Source organism: Schistocerca americana, chromosome 9 (genome assembly GCF_021461395.2).
Source record: "Schistocerca americana isolate TAMUIC-IGC-003095 chromosome 9, iqSchAmer2.1, whole genome shotgun sequence".
Classification (NCBI taxonomy): Eukaryota; Metazoa; Arthropoda; class Insecta; order Orthoptera; family Acrididae; genus Schistocerca; species Schistocerca americana.
The window spans coordinates 141,018,334-141,034,141 of record NC_060127.1 but is presented as its reverse complement, the minus strand read 5'-3'; the positions used below and the strand labels follow the sequence as shown (position 1 = coordinate 141,034,141).

Genomic DNA, 15,808 nt, shown 5'->3' with positions numbered 1-15,808 from the left:
CAACTGGGATTTGAGTTAAGACAGACCTTTTTGAACTCAGTCCTTATCAGTATAATGTTCTGAATAATGAAGCACTTTTGTACAACATGGTCGCTTTAAACAAGAGAAGAATACACAATATGCTGCTTATGAGAAACATCATATTTATCTGAAGAACTGGATTTTGGATTGTATTCTTAACTTCCAACAGTAACTGCAGCACTCGAGGAAAGAAGTTCAATCAGAAGAGGTTGGCAAGTGTGCTGAAATAATGATGTGAGCCAGATCACATTGAAACAACTTCAATTTCCTGTTTCTTTTATTGCAAAATATTTCACATGATTTTATAAACTGTGAATCCATTTTTCTTCTTGCAAGAGTAATTTTTACATAGGTTATTCTAAAACAACTGTACTTTCCATGACGTAACCTTCTGATAGCATTATAACAACGGAACAACTCACTCACAAGCTGCCACGGTTTGGTCTTCATAAATTTTTCCTACGTGCACCTGAAACTTCTAGATGCTTGAACTTTTCTAATTACAATACTTTTCTATTAAGAATTCAGTTATAAATGGATTCTGCAATGGATGGTTCATCGATGGGATTGAAGGGACTGAACTATGAGGTGATCGGTCTGTTAATCCTTTGTGTGTCAAGCTGGAATAGTTCCCCAAGATGAATTACACCAAAGGCAAATTCCAATGGATTCGACTATATCTGGGAATTGACAGACCGATGAGATGGAAGCAAGCAGAAGTGAGAGAGGGATACAAGGGTTAGGTGGGGCAGCTGCCCATCCCAGAAAAAAGCTGGAGGTCCACAGCACGCATTATGCGACAGGAGAAACACCCTCTGCATCCGACTGGTGCTTCCACATCATTAGCACAATAAAAGTAGCTACACAGACAATGTAAAATCTCAGGACAGAGAACAATGATGACAAGTCCGTTAACCAGTGACAGATGTAAAAAAATAAGAAGAATTAAAAATATGGGAAGGGCAGCAAGCTGGAATCATCCACTGAGCAAGGGTAGCCATGGGTACCCCATGTCAGATCAGGTGACCGGGGCACCCTTCCAATCCTTCAGGCAGCTGACAAAACTAATGTGCCCTATGTCACAGACAGGAGTAGAAACCATTTACACCGGTAAAACTTGAAACCAATTCAGCAACTCTGGCATCATTCACTAGCACCAGAGAGAGCCTGTCAGGAAGGTCGGTCGATTGGCCGGTTCGGGGGAGAGGACCAAACAGTGGGGTCATCGATTCCATCAGATTAGGGAAGGATCGGGAAGGGAGTTGGCCGTGCCCTTTCACAGGAACCACCCTGGCATTTTTTTAAAGTGATTTCCTTAAATCATGGAAAACCTAAATCGTGATGGTCTGGCGCGGGTTTGAACCTGTCAGCAAGTTTAAGGTTATGCTATAAGGTGGCCAAATTATGGCAGTCCAGTAAGATGTGAGACAGGCAAAACATCGAGTAGGGTGGAACCTCACTATGTAGGGTGTGACCATAGGTCAGCCAAGTGTTGCCAATGTGAAGCCAACAGAGGACAGTAGATTCCCTGTGGTAAGCACAAAGAGAGGCTGCCACATGCTCATGGCCTCCTTTATTGTTAGCACTTTATCTGGTGAAACCAGGGCACACCAATCCGCATTCCAAGCCTCCAAGAATTGTCGGCATAGAGTCAACCAATTTCCCTGGGATCCCAGCATGACAAATTATCCGTACAAAAATGACCTGCCGTCCTTCATTGTGAAGGTCATAGCGGAGATCCTGGATAGTCTTAACCAATGGGTGTCGAGTATAACAAAAAGAATGACTTGCCAGTGAAAGAACAAGGTGGCTTAGGGCTCAAGCAATGGCCACCAATTCTGCAGTGAATACACAGCATCCATTTGGCAGAGAGGGTGGTTCACTGCATCTTGGATGTGGGAAGGCAAAGTGGTTTGTCTGTTGACCATAGAGATGGAAGTGGATACCACATCCTAGCCTGCAAATGAGTTGAGGACACCCAGAAACAGGCAGGTCTATTGAGTCTTTCAGTCTGAAGGAGTAGTCGAGGCAGATCTGAGGAGTGGGTACACACCATGGGGGCACTGACAACAGGTGACAGTGGGGGAAGGTCCAGTTCAGAGCAGATACCCTGAATGCAAACTGTGATCATGCCTTCAGACTGTGGCCTCTGTTGTGGAAGATAGGTCTCCCTACCAGGAAAAAGGAAACACTAGTGCAGATGCTCAGGGGACCAGCGATTGTGTATTGCTCAGTTGAGCGGCAGTTATCGGTGCCCGACCTGTAGGGGAGGGACGCCAGACCCTGTGAGTTGACTGTTTGTAAGGCCAGTCCGAAAGGCACCTGTCACAAGTTAGACCCCATGGTGTATCGGGTACAGCATCCGCAATGCTAAAGATGGTGCTGATCTATATACCACAATCCCATAACTGAGACACAACAGGATCAGAGATTTGTAGAGCTGCAAAAGTATAAAGTGTTCCGCACCCCAGATGGCATTGCTGAGGCAGTGAAAAGTGTTGAGGTGTGACCAGCACGTTTGCTTAAGCTGGCGAAGATGGGGAAGCCACGTTGAACGAGGTTCACAGACCGATCCCAAAAACTGATAAGACTCTACCACATTCAGGAATTGATCGTGGAGGTAGAGGTCTAGTTGGGGACGGACAGTACAATGGTGACATGTCCTCGTGATGGAATATCCAAAGCTGTGGGTGAGAGCCTACAACTGCACTTTTCATATGGCATCCTGCTGTCAGTGTTCTGCACTACTCACAGTTGAGGAGCAACAGTAGATGCAAAAGTCATCAGCATACAGGGAAGGTGATACTGTAGATTCCATAGTTGCAGCTAGACCATTGACAGCCACTAGAAAAATGATAACTCTCAATACAGAGCCCTGTCAGACACCATTCTCTTGTATATGGTGAATACTGTGGGAAGCACCAACTTGAACCTGGAAATTACAGCAAGACAAGAAGTTCTGGATAAAAAATGGGAATTGGCCCTGGAGACCTCACTCATGGAGGGTAATGAGGATGTGGTGATGCAACTTAATTGTCTTAAGCTCTATGCGAGTAAAAAAAAAAAAACACCTGCAATAAGATGGTGATCACTAAATCACTTTTACTTGCTCAAAAAAGTTTCCCAGTTGTATGTGAAACCAATGTCTACAAGTTTCTGAAACAAGATGATGTTCAGCTACCAGGAGTCATTCCTCGAAGAATGTTCTGTAGCAGTTTATACCTGCTACCCATTCTCAGTAAATAATTGAGACCTTGTGGTTTTCTGCTTTCTGCTGTGTCCTCGTTAGTTTCACGAAAGTAGGTGTGGTGGAGGAAACAAAGCACAATTACTTGAAACTACTGAAACTATGTTTATCAATCACCAAACATACATATTCTACCACTTTGTAACACATGCCTCATACCTCCAATGCACATAACTGACAGTGCAGTTTTTACATATTATATTGCTGTCAGGTGGATAACTCAGATACATGCAAGTATATTCTGTATTCACATATCTTTTTGCATTTTTGACACTGCCGGAAACACAGTAAAAAACACTGTGAACTGAAGCCATAACATTACTGGAAACTTTTAGAACACAGAGTCATGTGGAATTTGCAATCGCAAGGAGGACAGCAGTTAAGAGCGAAATAGTTTTACACCAAATTCATCTGGGTACAGTTGCTACTACTAGACAGTGTACATTACTTTTTCAGGTTTTCTTCAGACTGATACACCCGTCTGTGAGGTGGGGCACAATCCAAGTTCAGTTTGTGAGTATCGTAGAGAGAAGGTTCTGGGTGGAACTTACACAACCTGCTCCTTTGTGGACATAAAGGCAAATTTTTGCATATAGTTTTCATTGGCTATCTTCAATATCTCTTATTCTGAGGCACTCGTGTCTCCTGACAAACTACAAATGCCACATGTTGTACTCTTACAGTAACGTGTTTCTTCCTGGAGGGCAGCAACGACTGAGGACACCTGCCCTTCCCTGACAGTTCCTAGATACAATTTCTATGATGATGAAGTATCATTATTTTCTTTGAACTTGATATTTGCAGTGTCAGACAGAGAGATCTTTCAGTCGACAGGAAGTGACGGCAGGAAAATATCCACTGTTTTGTGATGATATCTTAAGTTCTTTATTGCAAAATTAAATAAGAAAGATATTCATTGTAAACAAACTTCGTTGTGTACAATGGGGGAAAGCCAATACCTGCCTGTCAGCTGAAAGATACAGATCTGTCACTGAATTGTATCAAAGTTGTCGGTAGCAATTCTCTGTATTGGAACTTAATAAACTCTGATTCAACATGAAACTACTCAAGGAAAAGAACTGAGAAGACTATTTCCAAAGAAGTATACTCATTTTAGACAGCTAAAAATTTATTTACTGGCCTGTGAAGAGAAAATAAACAGAAATTTATACAAAAAGAGTGATCTGAACTTTTTCGGATAGAGTTATCCAAAATGACCATGTTATAAGAAATTAGTCTTTTTCAGATGTCTTCTTTCTTCTACATCAAACAGCTCAAATGTCCAAGAACAGAAAGAACGCAAAGAACCTACAACAATTTATTTCAGATATATTAATCTCAGTGTTGAGATACCTTGCACAACTTACAGCAGTGAAGTAGTACATCACGCACATTATCACTGAAGCTCCAAGAACCAATATTAATTCAATATAAATATGTAAGGAGAGAATAAATGTTGATTCAGTTGATGAAAACATGATAAACTTCATTTTTTAAACTTCCAGCCAGATTAAAATTGTCTGCCTGATAGCTTCTCAAATCCTTGTCCCAGTCTTGCCCTCAAAGCTTTAGTCTCGCCAGTACATCACCATGTAATTTCCAGATTTCATAATAGCTCTCCTGCATTACTTGTGGAAATTGAAACATTCCCTCTATCCTGTGGCTAAGACACTTCTCTGTGGCATTCTTTCTTCCCAGGCTGTTAGTCCTACAATGAATGCAGGGCAGTTTTGTGGACTTGCAAAGTAGGAGAGAAGCCCTGTTGGAAGCAAAGTTTTGGAGACAGGTCGGGAAGAGGTCTTGTTCACAGTGAAGTTGTAGGGAAAGGTTATTAATCATGCCCAGTAGCTCAGTCGGTAAGGGAACTGTCCACAAAAGCAAGGTTCTGGGTTCAGTTCCTGCTCTGGTGCATAATTTTAGTCTGCCAGGAAGCTCCAAAACAACACAGACTCTCTACAACATCTTTTCGGTGTTCAGACTGCATCAAACTGGAGTTATAACTTGAGCTTTTACAAAAAGTCACACAATCTTCTTCATCAGCTCCTCAATCACGGCCTGTCGAAGGAGTAGTAGGTGTACCACCACATTACCATTTTCCTGCATTTGTGCACACGACTCCTGTTCTCTGGGTGACATCACCTGGCCGATGATGAGTTCGGCACAAATGCAATAAAGGAAGCGGATATTACTCCCAGCAGAGAGTCCTCTCCTGACGAAGAAGACAGTGCTAATATTTGAAAGCTCAAATTTTAATACCAATCTGATGTGGTCTGAACAGTGAGGTGATTTGATACAGAAATGCCACCACAATAGACATCAATGTTGCAGCACAGACTCAGCTTCACAAGGCTCATTCTGAACTCATCACTGTCTGCAAGTGACACCAAATCGTAGCTTCTTACCTGACAATGTACTTCTCATGAAGCCACAAATGAGCGTCCTGGGCCAGAATCCTCCAGCGAGTGCACACATTCTGTAAAACTTTAATGTTTTCACTGAAGCTCACATATGAGAAAATCTCCAGCATCAGTTCATCTGGCAGGTCATCTACTGTGGTGCCTCTGCAATCCAGTTTCGAAGCACTACTGGCCGCTCTTAAACGACTGTCTCCTTCCGAATGTCTTCTGTCATTCAGTTCGAAGTCTGAAACCAGTGCCACACCTGATATGTTATCCCCATCTGCAGTAGATGTAGGAGAGACATTGCTGTTAAACATTGTATCGGCATCCTCTGATATTTTCAAAGGTATAGTAGGAGACCTTGTGGCCATGACCTGTAACAACCAAAACAGATTTCACAAACATGTTGAATTACTTCATATTTTAGAAAAGTAAACAAAAAAATGGTTCAAATGGCTCTGAGCACTATGGGACTTAACTTCTAAGGTCATCAGTCCCCTAGAACTTAGAACTACTTAAACCTAACTAACCTAAGGGCATCACACACATCCATGCCCGAGGCAGGATTCGAACCTGCAACAGTAGTGGTCGCACGGTTCCAGACTGTAGTGCCTAGAACCGCTCGGCCACCCTGGCCGGCAAAAGTAAACACAAACTCTGTGCAACACAATTGAAAATGAGGTGGTATTTAATCCATTCAAAATAAATATTCAGTGGTACAGATTACACTGATAGGAGACACCATTTTCCTTCCTGCCATACAGTGAGGACTTAACGGTGAAAGCATAATTTATCTCCAAAGTTGATTTATTTACCAAGCATATAAGGTTGACTAATATTTGCTGTGAGGCTCTGACCCCAAGCATTCAGTTCATTCATTATGTTCTGCAGATCTCATCAAAAAGGAGAACATCACAGATGTGGGATGAGCCAGGCTATGTATTAACAAAATACAAAGAAAGTGTACAAAATTAATTTGTGTACTGTATTAACAGCAAAGTATCACTATGCTGCTTACTGCTACTGATGCTGATGCCAGCTAAACTCGATTAAGTAAATTAGCAAGAAAGCTCTACTTTGAAAGCGGCTGCTGCCTCCTCACTTATACATAATGGCTCCCTTTTATCTCCTACTGAGAGCTTATCAACTATCTTATTATACCAGGAATTCTGAAAAATATAGTTATCTGAATCTGTAAATAATCAGTCATGTTTAAGCGCTTCTTGTCATGCACCTTAACAATCACTGCTGTTTGCCCTGTAGCTAATGGAACATTTCTAGCCTAGATTATAAAAAAGTGTAATTAATGAGGTATGCTTTTAATTTTATTTTGAATTGGTTGCTATTCCCAATTTATTCCTTTATGTTAGATGTGTGCTTGATGGTTGTCTTACTACCAGTGCACAAGGCTTCTCACGAATCTTATTCCAGAAAGCAACGTCCACATGAAAATTATTTTTGTCTTGGATTTTGATTGTGTACATCACATTTCTGTATTCAATGTCAGAAACAACCATTAAAGAGTGAATGCACGGGGAAGTGAGTGCAACAATTCAAACATCTGTCAACAGGCTTCTGCAAGATGTGAGGTTATCTACTCCACACTATAATCTTACCGTTAGCATCTCCTGAATAAACATTATATTTATTTCAGGCGCACCATCCAATAAGATAAATGGAAAAAATAAGCAAAATATGCCAGCACTTTTGCCCTTATTTCATTTATGCATTTATTTACTCATATATTTATCACACCAGGCAACTTTGGGGCCTTCATGCCCTCACTACTATCTGACCAGTCATCCACGGCATTACAACATGTGTTAGCAGTACAATATGTGTAGCACGAGCAGTAAATAATAACAGTAATAATAATAATCAATATATATGGAATTCCAGAAATTTCAGTTGTGTTAACATTGTGTTGATGTTTCCTGATTACATTCTTGTAAGATGCCAATAATGACATCTAGCAGAAATGGCAGCACTGGCGCTTGTGCCGGGTGACTCGGGGCATGTTGTACTGGTACCAATCGGGACTACTGACAGTTGGCTCTTCACAACGTCAGGGCTGCAGCCCACAGGACTGCAAGGGGAGGATGGGTGAGCAAACTAGGAGAGCACAGTAGGTGGAACTCAGGTCACGCATGTCACTGTTTGGAGGAATGGGTATTTTTTAAAAAAAAAAAAAAAAAAAAAAAAAAAAAAAAAAAAAAAAAAAAAAAAACCCCAAAAGGTGCCTCTGCTTGAAAAATTTGACAATTAACTTAAAAACTTCTACAGTCAGCTCACAAAAGATAGACTCCATCACAGCACAAAGCTTGTTTGTTAAAAATCAGAATCAGACAGGGGACACAAGGTTACACAATATTGGAATTCATACAGCTCAAAAAATCTTTCTTCAGAATATTCAGACAATAAATAATAAAATACAGCAATTTTAGATTGAACTTAAGTCCTTAATATATACAGTAATTTGCATCACAAACACAAGCACAGAGATCCAGAAATCCAACATCAAGTAACATCATCCTGATATGAAAGGATAAGCTCTTGTTATTGGACTTCTTTAAAATGGAGAGGATCATGCACATATCTCAGAAAGGCTTCACAATTCAAACCCAGACATGACATTACCACAGCTAGTGATGAGACATTTTGAAATTTCAAGTATTGAACTACCAAACGATGGGAAAAAAAGGAATAACCATTCTTTGTGTGTACAGATAACCTAAAATAGTAATCAATCATGTTGTTGCAAGTTACAAGCAGAGATGGGGAACACAGTGTTGTACATGCGAAAGATTTTAGATGCTGATCATTATAAAAGCTGTCTCGCAAAAGCTCATCAGACTATACATGTACAAAAGACCTTTTTGGGGGGGCTTTCATTTTTCAAGAGCATTTTTGGACCAAAGCGGGGCTGAAGTTTATACACATAACAATGCAGATGTAAAATTCTTTAAGTTCTGTAATATTTAAATTAATTTTCGAAAGTATCCACATTGGCTGCAATGGCCAGTAAATAGAAAGTAAATAACTGCAGGTATAGGGAAGTCCTCTCTTACCAGAAATATATATGTTCCATAAAGGAAATCCCACCACATTGCAAATAGACAAGAGAAAGATTTCCTACAAACACACTGTGATACTTTGTAGATGTTCATGCACAATTACACCAAGAACTTTGGATAAGGTAACTGGATATCAAAGATTATTGGAGGAATCACTTCACAAAAAGGTCCAGTGACAAACTTTTGTTGTCATATGAGGATTGTCTGCAACTTCTCAGCATTTAGTTTACAACCAAAGTTTTGTACCCATTGTGAAAATGAACAAAAGTCTTCCATCATAACTGATATACCAGCAGCAATGTTGTTATGACTGGCACAAAGATATTACTAGATGTTGTCGACATAGAAGTAGTAGTTACAAAAACGTTGCACAGATGCAAAATCATTGATGTACAGTAAGGAAAGTAAGTGATACTAACAGAACCCCAGAGAACTCAGCAAATATGTTCCCATGACATCTTCTCTGATCCACTAAGGATTTACTGATATTTGTCAAACCACAGTACTTCTCTCTTTCATAAATTCAGCTGCTTCATTTTCATAATACACAGAAATCAACATTATCAAAGGCTCTGCTGAGGTCAAGCAACAATCTGGCTGTCATGGCATACTGAGGTTCCTGATGCCCTAGGGAAATTTTATTTCATGAAGCTTTAATGAAAATGTACCTGTTGGTCGTATTTACTTAACCTTCGAGTGGGCGGGCCTACGTATAAAGTGCGCCAACCACAAATAAAAGTGTTTTGCACCATTCCAATGTTGTTTCGCAATGGCAAGCCCATGCCTATTCCTTCATTATTGGTTGTTCAGCTAACAAAGTGATAAATTGTATTGTCATACGTCCAAGTAAGCAGCAGCAATATAAAATAAACAGTGAGCTAGGTGGGAAAAAAATTTACGTTCTGTATGAAAAAAAGACCCAGATTATGAGCTAGCAGCAAAATAATACAATGAAGCAGTTGTCTATGAGAGAATTAGTAACTGAATAAGTGATTGGCTGGGATCTGATGCAACTGTGCTGTTTAATGCTTCAAATGGGTTATTACTGTGGAGTAATACTTGTCCGTGTCATCAGTGACTCAATCAAAGCAGCGTCTTAGGCAATATTACATAAGTTTATTTTATCACTGTTTAATTAAACTAAGATTAAAGTCTTGAGTTTGCCCATACATGTTTACCATGGTAACATAACGAAATCTACTCTTTACATGTATACAAAGTACACCACGCACTCACTCATGGGTTCGTGTGGCACACAGACAAAATTTTCCCTGAGTTATGTTTAACACATGTGGCAGTCAAGTTGTTAAAATGATTGTTTTACACCTGTCCAAAAGTATGTTTGATTTTGTCAGTCACACTGATTAATGTAGTTGATTTACTACGTTCATTTCCAAAGCCTGCTTGATATTTATCGCGGTTGTTTTAAGGTAATCTGTCAGCTGGTCATGAAGAATGTACTCTGAGGCTCAAATACTGCATGCAATATGCTACTCTGTCTATAGGTGCCTTGTATTTTTGGATTATGATTCCTGGGTATTGGCTGAACTAAATTTTACTTCCACTCAGCAGTATATGTACCACAAATATGAGGCATACTGAAGGTGTTTCTAAGAACTGGAATAATATATCAACATTGTTCCTAATCATACCTATACACGCTCCCTACACACGCAATAATATGTGGAAAGTTCAATACAGAGATGCAATAAGCTATCTTAATCATCTATAATGATGGGAAGTCACAGCTGTTCTATACAAATAGTGCTTTACAAAAAATTGACTACTGTTTACAAGAATACTGCTGTAAGCACTTAGCTACCCCCCCCCCCCCCCCCCCAAGCTCAAACTATTACTTGTGAAGACGAGAGTTGACACTTTTACAGTCAAAGATCCATTAAAACAAACCCCCACATAACTATCATTTCTACAACAGTTTTTTAATCTTCAAAATGACAAAATTTATCAGCAGCCACGACTTTTAGAGATGTTCAAAGTACCAATGCTGCCTCAAGCTGCTGACTTCAAATGGTTCAAGTGGCTCTAAGCACTATGGAACTTAACATCCCATAGCATCAGTCCCCTAGACTTAGAACTACTTAAACCTAAATAACCTACGGACATCACACACATCCATGCCCGAGGCAGGATTCGAGCCTGCAACCATAGCAGCAGCGTGGTAGCAGACTGAAGCGACTAGAACCGCTCGACCACAGCGGCAGGCAGCTGCTAACTGATAACTAAGACTGCTTATGGGTAATTCTACCAAGTCAGAATCAGACTTTCAATACTCTGCTCCAAATATTGTCAGTGTCCGCAAATTAAAACTATTTTGTGCTCTGACAAAACTTCATAATCACTTTAGGGGGTGTATTTTTGAAACTAACATTTGTTGCAATACATACAGTGTCTGCACAAGTAAATCCAATGCATCTGTACTTGGGGTGGTTCGTGGGTGCTCTGTTTGCTGTCACAGTGGAATACTAATTAAAGTTGGTGGCAAATGATTTGAAAGTGTCACAATTTCTATCACACCAATTTTTTGAACACTGAAGTTCATTAGGAGTGCTAGTTTTGATGGTTTATTACTTAATATTATTCAACACTGCTGCAGTGACATTTTCTAGGGTTTTAATTTTTTTAGCTTTATGTCTGTGTTTAGAATACTGATGGTAATGGAGTTTCAACTACAGACTACAACTTTTCTTCACAACCACGTAGAGGTCTCTTCTTGAACTACACTCTTTAACCACATGAATTATCCATTTCTTATTCTCGTTTATGTAACTTCTCTCAAACAACTATGATTCTGGGCCATCAGACTTTTATTCTGTGATCTATATTTAACTATTACACATATTTTACTGTGTACATTTGCCCATTACAATCAGATGAACTGTGGATGTGATGAGTCTAAAAACATATCCCACATGGCTGTTTTTCTGTGATTTACCTAAATCACTCAACCCAATGTGGGTATGTTTCCTTCTCCATCCCTGAAACATTCCAAGTATGTGCTCCATTTCTAATTACCCCAATGTAGACTGGACATTAAATACTCATCCACCCTCCTTCTATGGCTGTTGCATTAACTCCTTCCATTCCTGTTGGGAATTTTACATGGCAAATAATCCAGACCTAGTATTAATGCTTGATCACAGCTATCTGACAGGAAGTCATTTAATTTTCCATGAACAATGATGCTCCAACTATATTTGCATAACCTTATAAAAGCAGTCAGTAGCTGCTTTATGGACCTTCAGATATGTACTGTCGGTGGCATGTGATCTGTCAGTAGCAATCTCGTGTGCTTCCTGATCCAGTATTGATGCATGGCATTAAGAGATGTTCAAATAATATTTCACAATCCAAACATAATATTTCACAATCTAAAGTGGAACTTACCCCATTTTATGCACATATAGACAATATTTACCTCTTTTTCTGCCCCCCCCCCCCTTTTTTTACTAATATACCATATAACTAGATCGTTTCTAATATTGAGTGTGAGTAGGTCGGAGTGTGAGTAGGTCGGGGCCCACATTTTGTTTAAATGTTGGCAGTTGTTACCCAAACATTCTATTGCTGAGAGAATTTATTTCTTGCGAACCGTAGACGGTAAACACACGCGTGCTACAGCAATCACAACAAACACAAATAGTAACCATTCAACTTCTGAAAGGCACGTTCCCAAAAGCCAACAACTCGTCGGAAAGTGACACCTGTCACCCAAGGTGCTTGGGTTAGGGTTTTAACATGCCCAAGTTGGGGAAATGCGGCGAAGTTTCTTAAGCATAATACCCCATTTTCATCGAAACATTTTTAAATAACAGAATCGTCCAATATTGAAATTAACACTACATTCCACTAGGCAACTTTGTCATTCTTAGTTAGCTATAACAACGCTAACCTGACTACCAAAACGTTTTGATAATTCTTAAAACTAATTTGGTTTCGGATTCTCAAGTAACCTACATTCAACCAGCGTACACTTGCCGTCTGTTATCTTATGACGCAATACAACTGCAAACTATCTAGAAATACTTTGTGCCACCTTGCAAAAGGTTTCACCATGCCGGAAAATGAACTTCGTGCTATCCTATACGTCATATTTTCGCAAAAATGATTCACTCTTGGTTCCCCTTGTTTTGTACCCCCCCTCTCGCTGTCTTGGGAAAAAGTTGAAAATCAAACACAGTTGCCGACCAAAGCGCTAATCAGTGTTGCCACCTCTGTTACACGTCTTTCGGCAAAGTTGGTTAAGCCGAAAATTGCATGACTTTTGACAGTTCGTGGGATGGAGGTAATAAAAAAGGGAGGTGGCGCTTTAGACTTACGCTGTCATGCTGATTACATGGGGCTCCCAAAACCGGATAACGTAAACCGGTTTCCCAATTCCGTCTATGGGTGGTCGTCTTGTTTTGCAACAGCCAGAGTGGGCGGGGCCTGACGGCGTCTTTAAAGTTTAAACAGCCCGAAACATTAGCAGACTACCGTTTGCGATTGCTTCTTGTCCATTGCGTGCACACACAATAGCTGATTTAAATATTAAAAATTTCAGTCCGTACATGAATAACATAGTGTAAGGAAGGCAATTTCGAACGTTTTTCTGTTCTTGAACGTGTATTTGTTCCAGTAATAAGACACATATGGCTTCGTTGATGTAACTTGACTAACCAAGTATTATGTAATGTGAAAATGGTGGTTTTGTAATGCGTATTATTTCACTTTTATTATATTTGTATCAATAGCAAATGACGCTCGAACTCCAAAAACGGACTGATAACCTTGCAGTTTAGCATCTTTAATCTACAAACCAACCAACTCTGGAAGCAATGCTTGTTTCTGTACTACTACTACTGCATCTTGTTCGTCACATTTTCAGCTTTCAACTCATAGGCACACATTTTTAATGTTTACATTAGCAAAAAAAGAAACATAACTGAGTGTTCTTTGTTAGCCCATAAACTTGTGCAGTGAGGTAAGAATCAGGGCTTGCAATCTATCTTCTGTGTGGCAACTAGATGAAGAATTTACGAACTTCAGCATGCAACAGGTGAAGAATAGGTCCGCAGCTTGCCTTGTAATCGAAATAAATAATTGTTGCTCAGTCACGAGTTGCATTAGAAGAATCTGTTTTATATATCTTGATGGTGACTAGTTTTGTGTACATTATTTCAAAGTGAATTATTACTGAAATTTCAAAGAAACAATTGCATAGATATGTACCTTCCTGCATAATATTGTTCTTGTTTTATTAGATTGTCAGGCATTAGTCTCACTGTAGTTTAGATGTCTTCTCACTTTGAAATCTTACATATGGGGCATGATTCAGTGTGTGGCCAAGTATAGCATTTTACATGGTAAAAAAGGACATTTTTTAAACATCTTCCAGAATTGTGAAATGCTATAAATGCAAGTAAGGGAATGATCTAAATCGCTTAAGACCCCGTAAAATGGATATTTTGCTTTAACATGTTTCTAAGTAGGCCTAAGTTTTTTTAGTAATGATAGTCTAACCTGTGTAAGATGTAGGCCTACCTTTCCAACAGTAGCGTATTTGCCTTTTTTTCCGCAGTAACTCTCACTAGTAACATTGCGAGTTTTTCAAGAGTACCCAAATCTAGTTCAGTTGGAATGTATGCCTACTTTGATCATCTGCTTGATTTTACTTTTGAGTTTCATTCTGAGTATTTCAAAGTATATAAGCCTAAACAATGCTATGTGATATACCAATAGTTAGTGAGTTTCATGTTCAAAGTATCAATTGCGCGATAAACCATAATGATGTGTACTGAGTCTTGTATATTGACATCACCCTTTTGTAAATATGCCTCCGTGCTCATCATTTATTAGTTTTTTCATTTCCTAACTAAAGACAGACATACATTAGTCAGTAATTCCTGCCCATCACCATTTACCCATTACAGTAATAGATAATCTGCAGAATAGGAGGAGTTGTCAAAGAGAAACATTTTCGGTTTATTTTCACTTTTTGCTGTGCTGTCTGTCAGTTTTCCAGTTTTAATCTACAGTTCATAACCAGTAATTTGTCGTCCAAATCCACATCTACCCCTGGAAATATCTGACAATTCAAAATTTGGTTCTTATGTCTTTGTCTTACCACTATATAATCAATCTGAAGCCTTCCGGTGCCTCCAGGCCTCATATGTATACAACCTTCTTTTATGATTCTTAAAAGAAATTTAGCAATAATTTAATTATGCACTGTGCAAAACTCTCCCAGGTGGCTTCCTCTTTCATTACTTTCCCCCAGTCCATATTCACCTACTGGTTTTCCTTCTGTTCCTTTTCCTACTATCTAATTTCAGTCTCTCACCACTATCACATTTTCGTCTCACTTAACTATCAGAATAATTTCTTTTAATTTGCCAAACATTTCTTCAATCTTTTCATCATCTGCGGAACTAATTGGCATATAAAGTTGTACAACTGTGGTGGGTGTTGGCTTCATGTGGATCTTGGCTGCATTATTGCATTCACTATGCTGTTCATAGTAGCTTACCTGCATTCCTGTTTTCATACTCACTGTTAATTGCTTTGCCCCTATTTAATTTTGTACTTATAAACCTGTATTCACATGACCGCAAGTCCTATTCCTCCTGCCACCAAACTTCACTAATTCACACTATATCTAACTTCAACCAATCCATTTCCTTATTTAATTTTTCTAGCCTACCTGCCTGATAAAGGGGTGTTCCACAGAATGCCAATTTTGTTTTTCCTGATGAAGGCATCCTCCTGAGTAGTCTCCGCCTGGAGATCCAAATGGGGGACCATTTCACATCTGGAATATTTTACCCAAATGGAAGCAGTCATCATTTAAGCATATAGTAGAGGTCCATGCCTTTGGGAAAAATTAGCCACATCAGTCAATCATCAAGACTCTTGCCCCTGCAACTACTGGAAAAGCTACTACCTCTCTTGAACCACACAGCTGTCTAGCCTCTCAACAAATATCTCTCCATTGCGATTGTACCTATGGTACAGCTATCTGTATTGCTGAGGCATGAAAGCCACCCCACTGACGGGAAGGTCCATGGTTC

General features: G+C 39.5%; 1 protein-coding gene across 5 annotated transcripts in view; it reads right to left on the bottom strand.

The window, feature by feature from the left end:
• Window positions 1-12,900, bottom strand: part of LOC124551086 (F-box/LRR-repeat protein 17-like) — a 72,452-nt gene extending 59,552 nt beyond the window's left edge. The window contains exons 1-2 of one of the 5 annotated variants that reach the window (XM_047126016.1): window positions 12,796-12,900; window positions 5,671-6,041 (exon numbers count right to left, since the gene is read on the bottom strand). In XM_047126016.1, coding sequence (XP_046981972.1) covers window positions 5,671-6,038 — 368 coding nt within the window. In that variant the 5' untranslated portion in view covers window positions 6,039-6,041; window positions 12,796-12,900. Of the gene's footprint in view, window positions 1-5,670; window positions 6,042-6,482; window positions 7,093-12,716 lie in introns of those variants that run through there. The other 4 variants (XM_047126014.1, XM_047126015.1, XM_047126017.1 and 1 more) reach the window with 4 other exon arrangements.
• Window positions 12,901-15,808: the final 2,908 nt, after the last annotated feature.